At 28.7% G+C, this 20616-nt stretch overlaps 4 protein-coding genes across 6 annotated transcripts in view; 3 read left to right on the top strand and 1 right to left on the bottom strand.

Moving 5' to 3' along the window:
• LOC108781083 (serine/threonine-protein kinase SIK3) overlaps positions 1-3166 on the bottom strand; it is a 35779-nt gene extending 32613 nt beyond the window's left edge. For all 3 annotated transcript variants that reach the window (XR_001940926.1, XM_018548959.1, XM_018548960.1), the window contains exon 1: positions 3014-3166. Coding sequence is in view for 2 of the 3 variants with exons in the window: in XM_018548959.1 (XP_018404461.1) it covers positions 3014-3166 (153 nt within the window). In the remaining variant the exon portion in view is untranslated. The remainder of the gene's footprint in view (positions 1-3013) is intronic.
• Positions 3167-3894: 728 nt separating this feature from the next.
• Pnn (desmosome associated protein-like protein pinnin) lies at positions 3895-9263 on the top strand. Its single transcript, XM_018548985.1, has 5 exons — positions 3895-4171; positions 6436-6628; positions 8142-8315; positions 8385-8679; positions 8887-9263. Exons 1-5 carry the CDS (start codon positions 4017-4019, stop codon positions 9201-9203), a joined length of 1134 nt encoding a protein of 377 aa, XP_018404487.1. The 5' UTR covers positions 3895-4016; the 3' UTR covers positions 9204-9263.
• Positions 9264-11639: 2376 nt separating this feature from the next.
• Positions 11640-14859, top strand: Zip102B (Zinc/iron regulated transporter-related protein 102B). The gene is made up of 5 exons (XM_018549015.1): positions 11640-11735; positions 11844-11970; positions 12061-12287; positions 12414-12548; positions 14607-14859. Exons 1-5 carry the CDS (start codon positions 11640-11642, stop codon positions 14853-14855), a joined length of 834 nt encoding a protein of 277 aa, XP_018404517.1. The 3' UTR covers positions 14856-14859.
• Positions 14860-17037: 2178 nt separating this feature from the next.
• On the top strand, positions 17038-19344 carry LOC108781124 (solute carrier family 35 member E1 homolog). Its single transcript, XM_018549017.1, has 3 exons — positions 17038-17366; positions 18544-18752; positions 18835-19344. Exons 1-3 carry the CDS (start codon positions 17039-17041, stop codon positions 19342-19344), a joined length of 1047 nt encoding a protein of 348 aa, XP_018404519.1. The 5' UTR covers position 17038.
• The last annotated feature ends 1272 nt before the right edge of the window (positions 19345-20616 follow it).

The following is a 20616-nucleotide window of genomic DNA, read 5'->3' as shown; positions in this document are numbered from 1 at the left end:
TATATATATATTACGTTTAATTATATGTATACTGTTTACGAGTGCGTGCACAATCCAACAGGAAAACAAGCATATGACGTCGGCTTAAGTAACAGTTAAATAACTATTTTTTACTTTAACTTAACTTTATTTCTTTTTTGATCAATTTCTTACAGTTTACTACTTATTACATAATATTACTCCCATTGTAAACGGTCCATAAAAGCGAACTATGTATTGTAAGCAACACGCAAAGTAGTCAATCACAATACAAAACGCAAAGTTACTGTCTCATACTTTCTACTGTAATTGGCCGATTCTCTTGTTGCTTATATCTTACTGCCTTATATTTTTCTATGTGTTTCTGGCTTAACATTTTTTTAAATTGTATAATATGTAAAAACATAAATCAATCTTTTTTTTATTAATTCTAACTATAAAATATTACCTACTTTGTTCTGTAATAATAATAGAAAGGTAACAAAAACTGAAAAACTATTTTTGAGCAACTGTAACTGTAATTTATTACTTTTTAGAGTCGGTAACTTGTGATAGAAATTTGTTATTTTTTGAAACGAAAAAATTGTAACTTTTTACAAAGTAACTTTCCCAAACATGTTAAAGCTTACTATTTTTTTTTGCCATTTTAAGCCTCAGGAGTTCTTTTTCTTTATTACTCTTAATAGATAGCATATAAACAATGTTTCATTGATAAAATAAACGTATTAAATATGAATAACATGTGTCCTAGATGTGATCTTTATATCGCAATTTAACAATTTATAAGTATGGTAAACATTAATTATATCGTCTTTTTTTCGTAATTGCATACAAGACATTTAAAAGGATTTAGATCTTAAATAGAAGATTAAATAGAATTACTAAATTAAATAAAAAATGTCAAATCATGATTTTAAAAAATTGATTTTAGCAATTTTCAAACTTCTTTGATGATAACACAAACTTGAATTTCTTCATGGATCTTCTTTAATTTTCTTTTATACAATTAGTAAAAAAAATCGATTTATTTTAAAAGAAATCTAAATTCTATTAAAAGATGCAAGCAAATTACATTGTTTCTCCAATTGGGTAAATACAGGATGTTCCATTTAAAAATAAAAATCCCTTGAATAATGCAATTTAGAGAAAAATGTTTCAGATATAAGTGGAACAGTTTCGAGGAAAACGTATTGTAGTTACGTTATTTTTCTTCAGGATGGGACCGAAAAGATGTATCCTCCTCCACTTTTTTAAATAGAACCACTTTTTACTTAATATATAGGATTATATAGGATTAATGGACTATATACAGGATTTTTATAATTATTCTATATATATATATTAAGGTATTAAAAATCCAACAGTTTATGAAATATTGTATACTTTATTCTAGCACATATTGATATAAAATATTAAATATTTCATAAATTATTAAATTTTTGATAAATGTACTTTAATATTTTTATGAACATAGTAATGAGATGAATTAATGCAAAAAAAAAATACAGTTAAAAAAAATATGTAAACAAAATAGATAAATTTTTAAATAAGCAACTGTGTTTTCTCTATATCAACTGATTCATGTCATTATTCTGTTTATAAAAGTTATTAAGCTGCAATTATAAAAAAATTAAGTGTTTAGATAATATTTAATACTTCATATTAATATGTATCAAAATAAAGTATAAAATATCTTGTAGACTATTAGTTGTTTTTACATGTCTACCTTAATACTATGTGCAACATAATTAGAAGAATTATATTATATAACAACATAATTCCACTTTAAAAAAAAGTAAAAGTGACCTTTATATCTTCCTGAGCATCTAGAAAAAAATATGTGCACCCCAAAATCATTTCATTTTTATTTATAATATTTTTCTCCAAAATGTATCATTTAAAAAATATTGGAGGTTATTTAAAATACGAGAACCTATATACAGGATAGGCACTAAGTAGTCTAGAAATTTTAAAAGATAACTCTTCTTGATCTAACTACATGCTTGAAATTTCATTAAAATAACCTTAGTAGTTTTTGAAATTAAAGAAAAAAAACTTTTCATTCAAATTTCACATCCTATATCTTTGAAATAAGCTGTTTCAGACATATGATCATATAAAGTTTTTATCTTGAATTAGTATGAGGAATCGTTTCTTAAAATCATTTAGAAACTTAAGCTAGTACTCATTGTCTATTCTTATTTTAAGATTGTCTCTTACGTAATATCTTAAGATACTAATACAATTCTTTGATTGATTCATAACATTGTAAGAAATAATATTTAAGGCAATCTTAAATATAAAAATGAACTGTGAATACTGGCCTCGATATTCATCCTATATGCATACATGAAATATTAATAGTCTTAATTTAATAAATATAATATTCATACAATAATACTCTAGCACTATAAAATCAAATGTGTTGTCAAGTTGTAAAAATAAAGTGTATAACATTGAGTAAAATTATCTAATACTTTTCAATCCAATTAATTCAAAACACACAACATATAACCTCTCCTCATGTGTGCGTCGTGTATCTGTTATGTATATGTGTGCGTATGCTCTTAAGAGTACTCAGTTTTTACCAAATTTTTCTTTTTTTCTCTCGTTAATAACATTTTTATCAAAAAAGATATATATTTAGAAATAAATTGAAAATTATTAAGTTGTAGATCAATCTTAAAAAAAATTAATATATATGTCCCTGCTAATAATATATTATCGTATATCTGCTCAGAATGCTAAATGTGCAAATATAAATGAAAAGATTATAAAATTTACATGAATTATACACTTGAAATAAGGCATCAGTGATCTTTCTTAACAATTACAAACGTATTTTTTAGATACTAATTATAATAACTTTAATATAGCTAGAAAAAATAATTACATTAAAATCATTAAACTTGATAATTAAATACTAAAAACTAAAGAAGTATTCACAAAGATACTCAGAATTCAGGAGATATTAACGACAAAATGACGGATTTCATGTTTGTAACCATCGAAACATTTCAACGATGTCTTTTACCTTAGATTTCGTTACGACGTGGGTGGCCATTTTAACTACCGCAAAATTTCCTTTACCGATAGTTTTTTCCAGCTCGTAATAACCAACACGGATAAGTTTGTTGACAGAAAATTCCTGGGAAACCTCATTGTGCGACATCGGCGCGGATGCCATTTTTTGATCACTTCTCTCACTCGATCTTGACTCGTTGCCAGTTGCAATACTAGTTAGTACGAAGTTACGTCGATAGAGGAATTATGATCGCCTCTTGATACTGCCATCTAGAGCGAATCTTACCAACTCCGTTTAACGTGATCGACCTACTTAAGGCTGGAGTCACATTGAGCGGAAATTAGGGTGCAGTCCCATAGGCCGGTATTCATAGTCAGTTCTTATTTTAATGCCTGGTTTATGGGCCTTCTACAATAAGCCATAAATCATAAATCGGAAGTAAGAAACTAAAAATTGACGACTGTGATTGGTCCATTTCTAGCTTATGACTTATGATTTGTGACTTACGGCTTATTGTAGAAGGCCCATAATTGACACATCGGATTGGCTGTTGCAACAAATTTGTGACCTGCGACGTCTACGATACGACCAATGTAGAATGGGCTTAACAGAACGATTCTGTGATTTGCTGGATTCACACTGCATCCGATTTTCGTTGTACGACGACTCTGTAACCAATCAGGAAACAAAATTTTGTATCGATGATACGATTTTTCTGATTGGTTGCAGTGTGAATCCAACAATTGGCGATCCGCTAATCCGCGATACGCTCCATGGGACTGCACCCTATTGGTTAGATCCAATTTTTGAGCTGACGTTTTAATGTAAAGGTACCTTTACTTCTGTATAATAATAATGCTCATCTATTCTTATTAAATCTATGTCCAAGTTGACGATTTGTGTGATCGAAAATTTCTTATCTCCGATTTCGCGGATCAACTTTGGTGTCGATATTATTTCAATTTTTATTAAAGGAATTAATTTTCTACATTATTAAGTGCAAAAGTTTCTAATGGGGAAATTAGATTGTCAAGAGTTATGGAAAGCCGACAGATTAGAAGCACAGTTAGAAGTTGCCCGCGATGGACTACGTGGTCTCGACCGCAGCATTCGTAAAATTTTGGGCCGTGATCTTCCTGATGGCGAAAGTGGTCCACTGCAGTCTAGGTTATACTTAATGAAAAAATCTTTAATTTTTATTTTCTAGGTTTATTCGTATGAAATTATTAAACATTTTTTTAAAGCATTTTGCAATAAAATTCTTGAAATATTTTAACAATTTATATATTGTAATATATACATAACTCACTGTCATAAACTCTCTTAGGGCCGATTGTTAGGGCCGGTAAATTTTATCTGTTAGGTAAATAGCAAGATTACCCAATCACATGCATCACCACATTTACCTAATAGGTAAAATTTACCGGAAGGTGGAACAATTGGCCCTTATATTTTTATTTAACCGCGTTATTTCTGTATTATTTGTATTGCATTTGTATTATTTATCTCACATTTATATTATTTTTATTGTATATATTGTACATATTAAATAATATAGTTATACATTCTTATCAGTTATAGTTTCATGTAATTTAAGGTTTGTTCCTGCATAAAAATTATTCTAGAACTGAACTGAACTAGAATAAATTAGAATTGACAAGTATAAACGTATAAGAAATAAAAAACGTTCTAGTGCAAAATAAAATGGTCTATATTAGGTTTTTTTATTGCAACTCTTTAAAAGTGCACTATAACTAAACTAGAATTGAGCAATGATATAGTGTAAATAGGCAATAAAAAAGTATAGTATAATCATGATGGACATAGTAAATTATGTTATTAGAATTATCCATTAGATTCTGATGAAGAAGATGTAATTGTCATTCTACTATTAGAAACAATCTTAGACTACATTCCAAAATTCACTGACAGCTCTACAGTTTGTTACATATACTATATCTGGAGACACGGTAGTGTCTCGGTATTTTGAACACGCAGTGAACACAGCCATCAAAGATGATGATGGTAAAAAATATAAATGATATATATTATTACATTTAAATGTAATATTATTAATATATATATATATATATATATATATATATAAGTAAAAATGGTGTTTTACTGAATACAGTAATTTCTGATTATTTTGTACTGTTTCCATTGACTCTAGATCTAAATAAATAGAATAATAATGAATTTTTGTATTGAGTTTTGCTGCTGCAATAAAGATCACATCAGTTTGACATCAGTTCTATAATAAAGAACGCTTCAGTTTTCAATTTTTTTACTAGTTTAGATTCAAAATGTTCAACAATAAAAAACAAACCTATTGTTTGCATGGAAATGTTAAGATTCATATGATGAAGATAGACATATTAATGTAATTTTACTATTCTTAGCTGAAGATAATGACAGTAGGAAATATTTTTGTATGTAGGTTTAATATCACTTATCTATTTTTAGATTACATATAGATTCTTACATTATTTGTACAAATTTTGGTGACTTTGACGGAGTGAGATTCTATATCACAATCAATCCGGACAGCTAGGCATTAACTTTTCTCTTCTTCACTACCTAGTTTAACACCACAAAAATTTTCAAGCAATATCAAATTATATAGGAAAAATCTTCACTAATTTCTACACTATTAGTGCTTACTCCAATGTGGAGAAAATAAAAAAAGATAATACAATAACTTTAATGTGCACTGACAAATAAACAGAACTGATGCGCACTCACAAGTAAACCTACGGAGGTGTCATTCACCGATTTTAATGAAACTGCAAATTTGTCAATAAAAAAAAATATGTATCAAATATTTTTTTCATAGTTCTACAAATTTGCAAAGTTTCATTACAATCGGTGAGTGACACCTCCATAGGTTTATATGTGAGTATGCATTAATTCTGTTAATGCAAAACGCTATTTGTATATTATAGACTCATTTATTTAATACGGTGCGTGATTTAAACTTTGGCTGGCTCTTTTATCAGTTTTTTAAATATATCAACTAAAGTATTAGGTATACTTTCATTATACATAAAGAACCTTTCTTGTAGAATATATGATGATGATACATTTCTTGTTTAAAACTTTTTGTAACACAAACAATTTTAAAGATAATCGCAGAAAACTTATCTTTTAGCATGTTTTTCTCAATATGGCAACCAAAACAAACACACCATTTTGTATTGTCACAAGAATGTAGCTCATCCGAAGATTTACCTTCACTGAATGTTAAATAAAGATAAATTGATACCTGGAGACACTGCACTCGATGTGTATTCTTGAACATAGACTAACAGTATCTCGTCTATGATACTGATAACGTCATTTTAATAAACGCTTCAGTATTCATTTCTTGAATTAGTGCAATCAGAAACAGAAAACAAAATAAATCTTTGGTTTGATTTATTCTTTTCTAGAATATCTCAAAAACGACCATTGCAAGAAGATCGTCGAAGAGTTATAACAGAGTTTATGAATAATGAATTAGCAGGAAGCAAACGACGTTGGCAAGGATCCAATGCGGAACCAAAAACAGTTTTTAGTCGATTAAGTGCACGTGTTCCATCTACTGCAGATGATAGTGCTGATGAAGATGATAATATTACTAAGGTAATTTATTTACGCATGAGATGTAATAATATACAAACAAAGTTTGTATATATGCGATAATAGGCTAATAGAACACAAATTTCCAAGCTTTGTAATGTCTCTTTTTTTATTATGTATAATATAGTTGCGTTTTGTGTGTGTTCCATTTTTTTTGATGTTGTACCTTTTGAAATGTATTCGTTGAAGAGACTTCAGTATGTTTGATAGTTTTTCTCATTCCAATTTAATTCTGTCGACTACTATTCCGTCTTCTCCAGGAGATTTGTTGTTTTTTATTTTTGCGAGTGACTTTCTTATTTCAAATAGGATAATTTCAGGGATATCTTTCTTGAAAATAATCCCATAGTTACTTTCAAGGGTTTGCCCTGATTTAAGACTCTAGATATTAAAAGTATTCGTATCCCCTTGGCACTTCTTATACAGTTTTTCGTAAAAGGCTTCCACTGTTATCAGAATTTCGTTCCTGTTTGTTATCATTTGGCCTTATGTATTTTCTAATTTGCAGAAGTGACATTGCCTCGTGACATCATCTGCCTGAATATTTTTAAAGTCCCTGTTATTTTCTATCACTGTGGTTCCAAAATTGTAGTCTTAAACGTCCATTTTAACTTTCTTAGAAACATCTTTGCTTAGCTATTTTAATCCCGTGAAATTCATCACATTTGTCTTTTAATTTTCTTCTTTCCTTAAGGGGGCTTCTGGTGTTACTAAGCTTCTCCTCGTTCTCGAATTTATCAATGCAGTACTTCCTTATAGCCTTTTTATTCCTTTTTAATCTTTAACAATGTCTGTGTTTATCCTCTCTCTCTACGCTTATTTCTTCACCCTCCATAGTTTGTATTATATCTAAATTTTTATCTATGTTTTTCTAAAATAATTCTAAATTTTTCGGATTAATCTACCATTTAGCCTCAAATTTTAGGAATATTACTCATTTTTCCTTAAAATTTTTGGCTATCTTCACTCTTAATCTGTGAGTGCTACCAATTGAAAATTTATTCAAGACTGTTACATCGTTGATAATTTGTTTTTTATTCCTGATAATATAATTTTGGCTGCGAGTCATAAATTCGTTAAAATAATTAACTAATATACGTTAAAATAATTAACTAATATATATAGTCTCCCCAAATTGCGCGCCGGAGAATCGTCGGTCTTGAAATGCAACTCTAATAATCTAAAAATACTAAATCTGGAAAATTATTCTTATTGCGAAAAATATTATTTCGACCAGGAATCGAACCAGGATACCTTGCTTTACGCGCAAATTGCCTAGCCAATTAGACTATTGAGGCCTTGAATATATAATTAATTCAAACAAAAATATCGTGAGTTATCAATGATCTCGCGGTATAATTAAATTAGGACTTAAAATTGGCGCGATACGAACATATAAAGAAATTCAGGAAGGTTTGATTGTTGTTTGATGTTTTATTTTAATATTTGTATATAATTCAATGTGAATTTTGTAATAATTTAATATAAACTAATATATATTTTGATGTTTATTAAGCCTGCTGTATCATCCAGAGTAATAGCTACTCCTCGAGAAATTCCTTCACGTCAAGAAGTTATCAGACGAGAAAGAACAGATGAGCGTAGTCGACAAAGAAATAAACGAATGTTTGGTGCACTTTTAGGTACTTTACAAAAATTTAGACAAGAGGAAACTAAACTCAAAGCAAAGGTAAGATACATTTAATGATTTATTGTTAGAGTCAGTAGTTTATTATGAAATATAATATTTTATTTGCAGGAAGATAAAAAAGCAGAAGTGGAAGCTAGAGTAGAAGAAGCTAGAAGACGAGAAAAAGAAGAATTGCGAAGAGAAAAACAACAATTGTTTTTGTCACGAAAACGAAAATTGGCTGAAGTACGAGCATTGGAAGCAAAGCTTGCACGTAGTCGACAATTTCAAGATTGGCGCAATGCACAGTTACCTCTTGCTCTATTTATTAAAACACACGCACAACCTTCTATTTATTATGTACCAAAACGTAAAAATCCACAAACAGACATATTATTAGCGCAGTCCATGAAAGAACTTCATGGTTAGTAATCTCATAAATATTAGATCTGTTCTTTATATAACTAAATTAGTAAATTTGTACATTGCATCTAAAATGAAAGAAATGTTTGAAGTTTGATAAAGGCTAGATAAAAAATTTTAATGCAATACAACAAAGAACAATCCTGTTATCGTATATAAATTTATTTGTGTATATTTATGCAAATGTATATTCTTTGTATTATTTCAGAGGAAATTGATAAAAGAGAAAAAGCATTGATTGAAGAATTAAATCTAATAGAAGCTCAGGTAGGATTAGGCAAACATTCACAAAACTTTGAAGCATCTTCATCTTTACATACTGTAGAAGCACCACGTTTATTAGAAGAGGGTGAAGAAAATCGAGATCCTAATCCAGAACATAATATTGAGGCTGCAATCAATGATAGTAATGATAATGCTGATATTTCATTAGAGTCTGTAATAAATGAAAATTTTGATCAAACTACAGAGAAAAAGGAAGAAGTACAATTGGACCAAGTTCAACATGATGTAAACAATGGCTAGTATAATTTCCTACAATAAAACGAGTTATACATATTATGTACAGCCAATGATTTGACACAAAATGAGAATTTTCATAGTAACAGAATTTTCATTGATTCTTCAAATATTGTTTTATGATCGTATAATTAAAGATATCTCCCAAAATATCAAAAATTTGTAATTTTATTACCATACAAATCTGTAATTCAGTTTTATGGCTTTAATCTTAAAAACTGAAAAATTATGTAAGTTTTTTGTGCAATACATATAAAAATAAATTAGCTTCATATGCTACTGTATTATATGACAATATAGTAAAATATGTTTTATTTTTATATGCTTTCATTTATGCTTATTCATATGTTTTCATTTTTGTACTACAATAAGTTATAAATATTGATTAACTATTTTAAAATATATTTTTATTGGATCTGTAAGATAACAGGGAAACAAGAAAGAAATATTTAATATTTGAACGAGAATATTTTAATAGTATCGATTCCCTAACTAAAAATTGCAATGCAAATGTAATTGGTAAAAAGGTCAAAATACGAATAACTGAATATATCTACAGGTATAAAATGTTTATTAAAAAATATCAAGAAAAAATTAACCCCCCCTCCTCCAGTTATTTATTAATATATAATAAAATAAATAAAACGTCTCCACTTATAAGGGATATTCTAATGGTAGATTTCTGATAGGTTGAAATTCTTATTCTCTGTTCTCTGGTCCCTGTTCCTTTTATTCTGCGCAGCCCTAAGAATTTCAACCTATCAGAAATCATACTGTGGAATAAACAGTGTGTATTCCATAATACATGATTTCTGATAGGTTGAAATTCTTCTCTCCTAAAGCTAAGACTCCATGTATGCAGTGAGCTGCGGCAAACGCATGCCAATCAGGAGCCAGACGCATGCCGGACTCCTGCCGGATGCGGCATGCGCCTGGATCCTGATTGGTCACCGCATGCATTTGCCGCAGCTCACCGCCTACATGAGCTGCGTTCGGTAATAACAAATCTGAGGCGTCGGAGTACTCTTATATTATAGCATATGTCACGTGCAATATAGAAAAAGAGCACTCTGACGCCTCAGATTTGCGTTGCCGAACGCAGCTATGGAGTGGGTGCTGTCCCATGATACGGAAATTACACCGGAACGGAACAGTGAGACCAATCACAATCGCAGAAAGGAAAGCAGAAAAATAATTGCAGAGATCTGATTGGTCTCACTGTTCCGTTCCAGTGTAATTTCCGTATCATGGGACAGCACCCTAAGGTTTGGATTATACTAGCCGTAATCTGTTAACTTATGCTGTAATCTGTAAAAATTGACCAATTATAATCGATTATATGTGACTGGTCAATTTTTACAGATTACGGCATAAGTTAACAGATTACGGCCAGTATAAATCAACCTGTTTCGTTCCTGTGTAATTTTCTGTTCCATGTGATGCCACCCTAAGAGAATTACACACGATCACGAAGTAAAAAGAAGGAGATCAAACTCAATAAGCCGATCATGAAAAAGATGGGTTCGAAACGGTGTCGGAAAAGCACTATATAGAAGAACTGTAGAGAAGAGCTGTATAGAATTCGCTGAATGCGTCCATAGACTGCTCTAAAATTTTTCACTTTCATCAAATATCAAATATATACCTATTTCACTTTAAGATCCAAAAGTGTACGTAAAACTAGTTCAGCTATAAAGAAACCAGATCTACTCTTTTTTATCAATATTTACTAATTTAACGTAAATTCTACTATTGTTAATATTAAGCCTTGTGTCCACGATGCTAGAAATCGGTTCGAGATCTCGGATGAAGAAAGAATTAATAAATCACATTTGAACAATTTGGTCACATGACCAATGTAATTGGTCAATTTTTCCTTTATTCGAGATCTCGGACCGATTTCTAGTATCGTGGACACAAGGCTTTACATAATGTGTAAAAATTCTATTCTCACAATTATTTCTAAAGTCTAAAATCACCGCATTCACGATATGATGATTAGTTTTTTACGCCATTTTACTACAAAGCCAATGAAAATTTTGACAAGATGCGTGCTCTTTTATAGGGACTCTAGGGACATTTAGTAGTTACAAGAAAAAGACCTTCATGTCCTCTCTTAGTTCTTTCTGCTGATATTGTATTATGGTTTTAATAATGCTCACGTGTATCAGTCATTAAAATTGTTGAATTGTCTGTTTGGAAACAGCAGTCACAACAAAAAAGTCATTGATGTTGATTTATATGTATATTTTTATTTACTATATATATATAAAACTGTTACGTATATACATATGATATATAAGTGGAATAGATCAGTTGAAGAGAAAGTTTATAATTTATATTTAACATGCAGTTAACCATTCTTGTTGCTTTACATATGTATTTTGTTAATTGATAATGTAATTGGGAATTAATAGTTCCTTTCGTTATTAAGAGAAAATAATGGAAAAAGGAGCAATGTTATGGATACTTAGTCTTGTTATGCTGGTTGGCTCTTGTTTGGCTGGATCATTACCATTAGTTATAAGTTTGTCTGAAGTAAGATAATTTTTTATAATAAATAGGGAATAATTTTTATATTCAATATTCTAAATATATATCAAAGCATACCATATGATTAATATGATATTTATTTATTTTCTGTAGGATAAATTAAAATTAGTATCGGTATTAGGAGCAGGTCTTCTTGTTGGAACTGCATTAGCAGTAATTATACCAGAAGGTATAAGAGCTTTATTTACTGGTGGAATTACCAATGAAAAACAATTAGATGGTATATAAAATTTATTATATTTTTTATTGTTTCCTTAAAATAGTTTATATAATTGTATTTTTATATATTTTTAAATAATTCTGTTTACAGGTGATTTACATTCTTTAATTGGAATTAGTTTAGTGCTTGGTTTCATATTTATGCTTTTGATTGATCAATGTTCAGCAAGAAAAAGTGATGGAAGACAAAAAAGTGTTACAGCAACTTTAGGTCTTGTAGTGCATGCAGCAGTTGATGGAGTTGCATTAGGAGCGGCTGCTACTACATCTCAAACAGATGTTGAAATGATAGTTTTTTTGGCAATAATGTTGCACAAAGTAAAATTTTTAATCACACAATCTTATAATAATTGACAGTTAATAAGAACTTAATAGAAAATGTAATATTAATATAATATTAATGTAATTTTGTTTATCATTAAAAAATTTTTAATTTTCTTTTAGGCACCAGCTGCATTTGGACTTGTATCATTTCTTCTACATGAAGGTGTAGATAAAAAGAGAATAAGCAGACATTTATTAATTTTTTCTCTTGCGGCACCGTGTCTTGCACTTGTAACATATTTCGGGATTGGAAAAGTGAGTAATGCAAAATATATTATTATATATATATATATATATAAGCGTTTTTATAATAGATATTCAAATCCTATATGTATTTATAGTAACATTGAAAATAGTATTTAAAATGTGATGAATTGTGATCATATATTGATCACATTAATATGATAAATTTTGCATTTGAGCAAGCATTGAACAAGCATTTGAATATTAGTTAATTTTTTACTTTATTTCTTTGTTAGTGAACAAAGTCTAAAATAAACTTTTAGATAAAGTTAAGATTCTGTTAATACATATTGTAAAATTACAGGATTTTATTTATGATAACAGGATAATAATATTGATACTTTGAACAAGATTAATCAAAGAATTATTCTTCTTTAAATTTAGTTAAAATATATGCAGCTTTCATAAGAATTAAAGCTTTATTATATGATAGAATTGTTCTTTTATAGTAAATGTTTATTTTGAGAAGTGTTATTCATTTTTCTATTATGTTATAGTTTTTATGCTTCTCTTAGTATAGTTATGATAAATGTGTTGTTTATTATTAAGTATATAATAAATATTATAAGTATGTCTAAATGATCTTGCCTCTGTATAAGAATATAAAGTTTTGTATATTTTATGCATATTTACTGCATATTATAGTGTTCTTGTCACTGAACTGGACTGCACTAAAATTTTTTATTTCACTTTCACTAAATTTCAATATTTTAGGGCAATATTTTTTAATTATTATATTTTTAATTTTTAATTATAAAAATAGGGTATTTGTAAATTGATGGTACAACTGGGAAGGGGGTAATTCCACGTAAAAAAATAAGTCAAAAACGTAGAATACAATGTTTTTATATGAAGCTTTGAAGAAAATCGATTTTAAATATTTGCCAGGTACGTGGGTGGGTGTGGTATATGTTAAATACAAGAAGGTAAATTAATCGCTTTTCTTATTTGTTTCTTATTAGAATATCAATTGTTGAAATTCTTCGATGTGCGTGCGCATGCATACAAAGAATACACACATTTTTTCTATGCCGTTAGACAATTTTTTTCTGATAAAATAGGCGAGGAATAACTCGTAACTTACAATTACAACTAAACTGACAATAAGTTGAAAAGTCCTATATCATTATGTAATTTTCTCAATAATTAACCGAGATATTAATTCTTGAAGATCACCAAATAAACAAAATCTACCCAGCCCATATCCATCGGTCGTTGGCGCGCAGGAAGCGTGGAGTGCCTAGCCACACATTATGCACGCTGCGTGAAGGCCATTATCCCGTACAAAAATTTTAGTCGTAATCGTGAAGTCTCAAGCAAATTGATCAGTTACAATCAAAATTACAATCTCACGTTTTAAAACGCCCGATGTGATTGGCCGATTTACTTAAAGTCTTACGATTACGACTAAAATTTTTGTATGTATGATGGTTTAAAATGCCCAAACTCTAGCTGCGCACCTACCGGGCAGTTTTCGCTCCCCATGTGCCAGGCGACCAATAGCGTACACTTGGCGTTAGACCTCGTGGATTGGAACTGTCCATATAATTTTTTTCAACGCAATTATACAATTCTTTCAATATTATTAAAAGAACCATATAATTGTAATGAAAAAAATGAATTGTTATAAATAATATTAGCAAATTAGATATCATTTTTAGACTTACTTATTGAGCAAGTGTTTACACTAAAAGTACAGAGGATATAGTACTAATCTTATTATCAGAATGCAAGATATATAATCTAAAATATATTGTAAGAGAATAAATACATAAATACAATATGTTATTAGCAAAATACTATTTTTAATCTTTAAAAAGTTATATGACCTAAAAACTATTGTGGCCTCTCGACATTTTCGTATTAGGATGTTTTTTTCTATTTTACTTTCGAATTTCATGTCGTATTAATAATATGCAGCACGCGTGACGTATCTTAAGAATTTCAATTTAATATATCAATTATATAGTTTTTGTTTTTCAGTTAATTTTTTTATTATCATTTTTTGTTATATATAAAGATAAATTTTGTAATCATAAATTTTAATAAATAATTTTTGTGTTGCTTTAGGAAGGAAAAGAAACGCTGAGCAGTGTCAATGCAACAGGTTTGGCTATGTTGTTTAGTGCTGGAACATTCCTTTATGTAGCCACTGTACATGTTTTGCCGGAATTGATGACGAGAAACAGTAATTATTCTCATGTGCCAAGCGTCGAGGGTACAATACTTTCTACAACCGGACTTAAAGTTAAAGAAATATTATTCTTAGTAATAGGATCATTTTTACCTGCTTTGATTACAACTGGACATCATCATTGACTAAATGAAGTATTATATAATTTCACATATGTAAATGAACCTTCTTATTTCAATTTAAGAAATTCAATCTTTAAGGTAATTTTTATAATTATTTTAAGATTTAAAAAGTTGTTAGTTTTATATTGTATGTATGTGAAGATCGACATACTGATAAAAAACGAAAATCATTAACAGATGTGTATATATCCAGTAAACCAAAATGGATTTAAATAGATTGAAATAAATTTGGATTTTTAGAAATACACATTTGCAAACCCCTTAAAATAAATTTTTTAATCCGAATGCATTCTTATTTATTTATGTAAATAGGATAAAGCACTTTTATATCTTTTAATCTAAGAATACAGTTTTTCTGTGCCTTGTAAATACTTCTCAATTCAAAATTCTAAATAGGAAATGCAATTTTCCATTTCATTTGATTCGAATTGAATCTAATTTAATTAAATTCAAAAAAGTTTTTATTATTTAAAATATACATCTGGATATATAGATAAAATTTCAATTCCTTGCATTTTATCCATTCTTGTTTACTGGGTATTTCTTAACATGATTAAAATTTTTTTTATTGATTATTTAAAATTTAATCAAATTTTATTATTAAATAGTTAAATTTGAAAATTTAGAATTCTTTAAAATATTTGCAAATTATTACAGGAAAATATGAAATCTATTATTGATTATTTTCTATGTAATATAATTTCTAAAAAAATTCCTTTTTAGAAAAAAGAATACATTAAAAACATACTAATTTTTTTATATTCACAAAAAATATCTTTAAAAAAAGAAAAATATTGTAATAACTATTTATTCAAGACGATATGAAATCAATACAACTAAATATTGATAAATCTAATTGTTAAAAATATATTTTTGAAAGTATTACATTTTTAATTACTGATAGAATTTTATTCTATTTGCGTGAAATCATGACTAATTAGATTGAAATTATATCTTTTTTAAGCGATTAATTGTTTTATCTTTTGTTATTTGTGCTGGCACAAAAATTCACCAATCTGTTTCAAAATAAGGAATATTTCTTTTTTCTTAAATAAACTTTTATTTAAATTTTAATATTTGTCTAAATTAATTTATAATTTATAATTTGCGAGTAACATATATTGACACAAGTAACCGTATGATGATTATAGAATAATCTAGTCCTGCATCCTTTCTGATTATATTCTTATTATAGTTTCGCACGATTGTCAGAAAGGACTTTTGCTATTTTGACACGATCGGTCAACATCCTCGCGGACAAGCCGATTACCGATAAAGCAAATAAATATCACGATGTCAACTGATCCCTTACGGAACAAAGCTATAAATTAGTTACAGTGTGTTACCAACTTCATAACTAAAGAGAATATTTTCGACACAACTATCAGAGCACCCAATAATGAAACTGGCCAATCATAGCTATTTCTTTGAAAAATTGAGTGACTGTGATTGGTTCAGTTTCCTAACATCGATGTTACATGTCAAGGATTCGGAGGTAATTGAAGAACGATAACATTATCGATAATTGATATAAATCTGCAATTATTAATGCCTGGTTTATGCTTCAGGCTTAATCCCAAAATTCTAAAATTCAACCAATAAAACTGCCAGTACTAACCGAAATTTGAACTCTATTGGTTGAATTTTAGGATTAAGACCGAAGCATAAACCAGGCATAACAAATGTTAAGAATATCTAGATATATTTAATCAATGCATCATTAATTTCACAATTTTTTTATTATAAATGCTCCATAAATAAAGATGCGTATTACAGTTATCATCTATATTAATAATCAAACTCAGATGATAACATTGGAACGTCAATTTTAAATAAAAATCAAGTATTACTAAATTTTAAATACATATATATATATGTGCTATGGAAATAAAGAATTATTAATATTATATTATCAGTTTCTTATTCATAATTTTAAATTTTAACAGGGTTGCAAACTCCTGTAAGAAATGGTTACTCTTCAATAGTATTATCTCTGTGGTAACAGTATCTTGTCAGTGGTCGCAGATGCAGAATCGTAGAATGAGTCCACGTTGATCCACGTTGATTACTGTGTGCGTTGCTTATATGTATATATCACACATACATTTATATATATATGAAAAGACCAATTTTAGAGAATTAGGCGCATTAGGTGTGAATTTCAACCGCGCTCCTGCGCGAACATCATGGACGATAGACGAAATAATCGTGTAGTTGTAACGATATTGTTTCTATGTTTACTGTGGTATGCGGTATCCAGCAGCAGCAATGTCGTCGACAAGATGCTGCTGTCACAATTTCCATATCCACTTACGGTGACCATGGTGCAGTTAACCTCGATCACCGTATATTCTAGCCTGTTTTTCAATTTGTGGGGTGTAAGGAAATATTCGTCCAACATAACATGGAACTACTACATGCGGCTCATCATACCTCTGGCCCTAGGCAAGTTTCTCGCAAACGTCTTCAGCCACGTCAGCATTTGGAAAGTGCCTGTCTCTTATGCTCATACTGGTATGTATACAAAATACATACTTTTGATAGTGATGGGATTTCGAGCCCGAGCACATAGATAAGTTTTTCTCTTTGCCTTACACACACGAAGACATTTTGGCAACCAATTATTACATGGATAGACAGAATGTCTTTGTGTGGGAAGAAAGGAAAAAAGAAAAATTCTCGTATGCCCAAACTCGAAATTCTATGAGCTTATCACTGATTTTTACTGACTTTTTATCCAAAGAATACACCAAGTTAAGAGAAAGTCAAAAGGACGTACTTTGACTTCCAAACAATTATTTTTTTTGTTACAAAGTTTGACTGTTTATTGACTTTAAGTCAAAATAGATTTTGATTTTTTATTGACTTTTGTGTATTCCCCTTGGATAGCAGTTGTAGCTAGTATATTATATGTATTTACACATATGTTTGTATGCATTCATTTATACATGCATGCATATTATATCAAATCATACATGTCATATGTCATCCATGAATTTCTATATAAACATAACTCTTTGATATTATATGGCATTATAGCACAATGTTCCTAATATATATATATCATATGTTTTTTTTAAAAGTGCTGTTATATTTTTGTTTTATTAACATTCCTATTTTATAACAATTAAGAATAATAACACTTGATTATTTGTACAACAAAACAACATACTTATCTTAATGTAATGGCCAATAAATGAGTAAACCCACACACACACGCGCGCGCGCGCGCGCTCTCTCTCTCTCGTTCTCTCTCTCTTTGAAATATTTAATTAATTAAAATATTTAATAAAATAACATATATAACATTTGATAATGTATTTCGGCTCACAGAATCTTTATTAGTTTAAATGAAAAATACAAAGTTGAAAAATTTAAAACTTTACAATCCAACATGAAACTATGAAATGACAATAAGAGTCCATATATAAATACACCACAGACAATTGTGTTCTTATGAGATTTGTATGAGTAGAGGATTTAAATGAGTCTGGTTAAATTGAGTGTTCTTATCAGCAAACACTAAAAACCATACTCAATAAAATTTTAAATAGAGTCCAAATGAGGTTCCATGTGTTCTCCATATTATATCCTTTTTTTTCCTGTTTTATTCTACTCTTATTTAGATTTAGTCTATGTATATGTATTATAGTATATCATGTATATTAACTGAAATTTGGCTCTGTCCCAGTAAAGGCTACAATGCCTCTTTTTACGGTGGCTTTATCAAGAATAATACTTCGGGAGCAACAAACATGGAAGGTATACTTGAGCCTTGTGCCAATAGTTTGCGGCGTAGCTGTAGCGACACTAACAGAGCTCAGTTTCAACATGACTGGCTTGATAAGCGCCTTAGCTTCCACCATGGCGTTTTCCTTGCAAAATATTTATTCAAAAAAGGTAATGCAATAAAAGCAAAATTATTTCGCACCTATCACACCTATTTACTTCTATTTTTAATCTTGTAACTTTCGATCTACAGGTGTTACATGACACAGGCGTACATCACTTGCGGCTGCTGCACATACTTGGTCGTCTAGCTCTATTTATGTTCTCACCAATTTGGATTGTGTATGATTTACACAGTTTGATGTACGAACCAATGTTAAAACCGTCCGTAGAGATAAGCTATTATATATTAGGATTATTATTTTTAGATGGTATACTTAATTGGTTTCAAAATATTATTGCGTTTTCCGTGCTATCTATTGTGACGCCTCTGACATATGCGGTAGCGAGTGCTAGCAAACGTATATTTGTGATAGGAGTGACATTGTTTGTACTTGGCAATCCAGTTACATGGCTTAACATATTTGGTATGACTATGGCCATACTAGGAGTATTGTGTTACAACAAGGCTAAGTATGATCAAAGAATGAAAGAACAGAAGAAGACAATTCTTCCAAAATATTATGAAACAATTCAAAATGGTAATAGCAGTTCCTTCTTGATTAATGGATTTGCCAGTAAACATCAATCATTTGCAGTCTAGTCTCAATTGATAGTTTTATTTTGACAAGTTTATGTGAGTCTCTACTATCAGAAAAAAAGTCTAATCCTTTTTTCTGTAAGTGTAAAAATTAATATAAATTAATTTTTATAAGTTATTATGTATTATTATAAATTATTACAATCATGGTAGAAGAGAATTTTATTTTCTTCCATCATGATTACAATGGTCAAAACATAATTGGCCAATTCAAGGAAAAAACTCGTTTGATAAATTATTTCTATTATTATATATATTGTATATATACATATATGTGCATGCACTAATTCACATGTGCATGCAAATGGAAAGGGGGCATAAATTATTTTGCCTCAAAAAGTATTTGAATATCTAAAGCCTATTTTACAACGTGCTTTCTGTTTCTTGCGTTTTATTTTATCGACAATTATATTTCTTGTTACATGTTTCTTGTGTCTTCCGAAGTTCGTTAACTTTTATCTCGGTTGATAAAAAACGAAAAACGGGATGAAAAGCTAAAAGACTAAATGTGAAAAATAGCACAAAGCAGGAAACGGGAAACAAAAAGGACATTGTAGAATAGGCTTAAATATGACATTAAAATAAAACATTTTTAAAAAAGTTTTGAATAAAATGTTCTGAATAAAACTTTGAATATAATGAGTCTAATAAATATTTCATGACACATTTTTTATGACATTTTTAAAAATATAACATTAAATTTTTCTTAAGGTAAAATAATATTTTAAATATATAATATTTTAAATATTTTTTTCTTTTTTTACAAATTAGAAGTATAATTGAAGTATTACAAAAATTCCTCAGATACTCTAATAGTAATTTATAAATATTCTGATATATAGATATGTTTATACAAAATATAATATCTTATAAAAATATTCATGAAAAATCAATTAAATTTTTATATGCTTAATTTAAAGATAAAACTAAGAGAAAAATTATACAAATATTATGATTTATTTTAAGAAATATTAATATTTAAAAAAAGCATAATGTTTGTAAAAATTTTGTTACACATGTGCATTATAATTCCTTTTTAAAGAACATATAAAATACATAAATATGTATTTTAAATAGTTTTTATTTAAAATGCTTTGTATTTTGTATATATTTGAGATAATTTATTATATTTTTTTTTATTATATGAGCGCATGTCAATATAAATTTATATATATATATACATATTTATTACATTATATAAATATTGCAGAAATGAGTACAGAAATGAATACATTTGCTTAATGTTTATTATTGTTTAACAATAATGTTACAATT

Source organism: Cyphomyrmex costatus, unplaced genomic scaffold (assembly GCF_001594065.2).
Source record: "Cyphomyrmex costatus isolate MS0001 unplaced genomic scaffold, Ccosl1.0 scaffold76, whole genome shotgun sequence".
NCBI lineage: Eukaryota > Metazoa > Arthropoda > Insecta > Hymenoptera > Formicidae > Cyphomyrmex > Cyphomyrmex costatus.
Note: the sequence above shows the minus strand (reverse complement) of the source record. Positions and strands in the feature narration are given on the sequence as shown.

What these genes read in the sequence shown, in the direction of transcription:
- Pnn (XM_018548985.1), top strand. Translation starts at nt 4,017, where the DNA reads ATGGGGAAATTAGATTGTCAAGAGTTATGGAAAGCCGACAGATTAGAA. An exon ending in AGTGGTCCACTGCAGTCTAG is followed by an intron (nt 4,172 to 6,435) that starts GTTATACTTAAT and finishes ATTCTTTTCTAG; the next exon opens with AATATCTCAAAAACGACCAT. An exon ending in AAACTAAACTCAAAGCAAAG is followed by an intron (nt 8,316 to 8,384) that starts GTAAGATACATT and finishes TTTTATTTGCAG; the next exon opens with GAAGATAAAAAAGCAGAAGT.
- Zip102B (XM_018549015.1), top strand. Translation starts at nt 11,640, where the DNA reads ATGGAAAAAGGAGCAATGTTATGGATACTTAGTCTTGTTATGCTGGTT. An exon ending in CAATGAAAAACAATTAGATG is followed by an intron (nt 11,971 to 12,060) that starts GTATATAAAATT and finishes TTCTGTTTACAG; the next exon opens with GTGATTTACATTCTTTAATT. An exon ending in CATATTTCGGGATTGGAAAA is followed by an intron (nt 12,549 to 14,606) that starts GTGAGTAATGCA and finishes GTGTTGCTTTAG; the next exon opens with GAAGGAAAAGAAACGCTGAG.
- LOC108781124 (XM_018549017.1), top strand. Translation starts at nt 17,039, where the DNA reads ATGGACGATAGACGAAATAATCGTGTAGTTGTAACGATATTGTTTCTA. An exon ending in TGTCTCTTATGCTCATACTG is followed by an intron (nt 17,367 to 18,543) that starts GTATGTATACAA and finishes GCTCTGTCCCAG; the next exon opens with TAAAGGCTACAATGCCTCTT. An exon ending in AAAATATTTATTCAAAAAAG is followed by an intron (nt 18,753 to 18,834) that starts GTAATGCAATAA and finishes TTCGATCTACAG; the next exon opens with GTGTTACATGACACAGGCGT.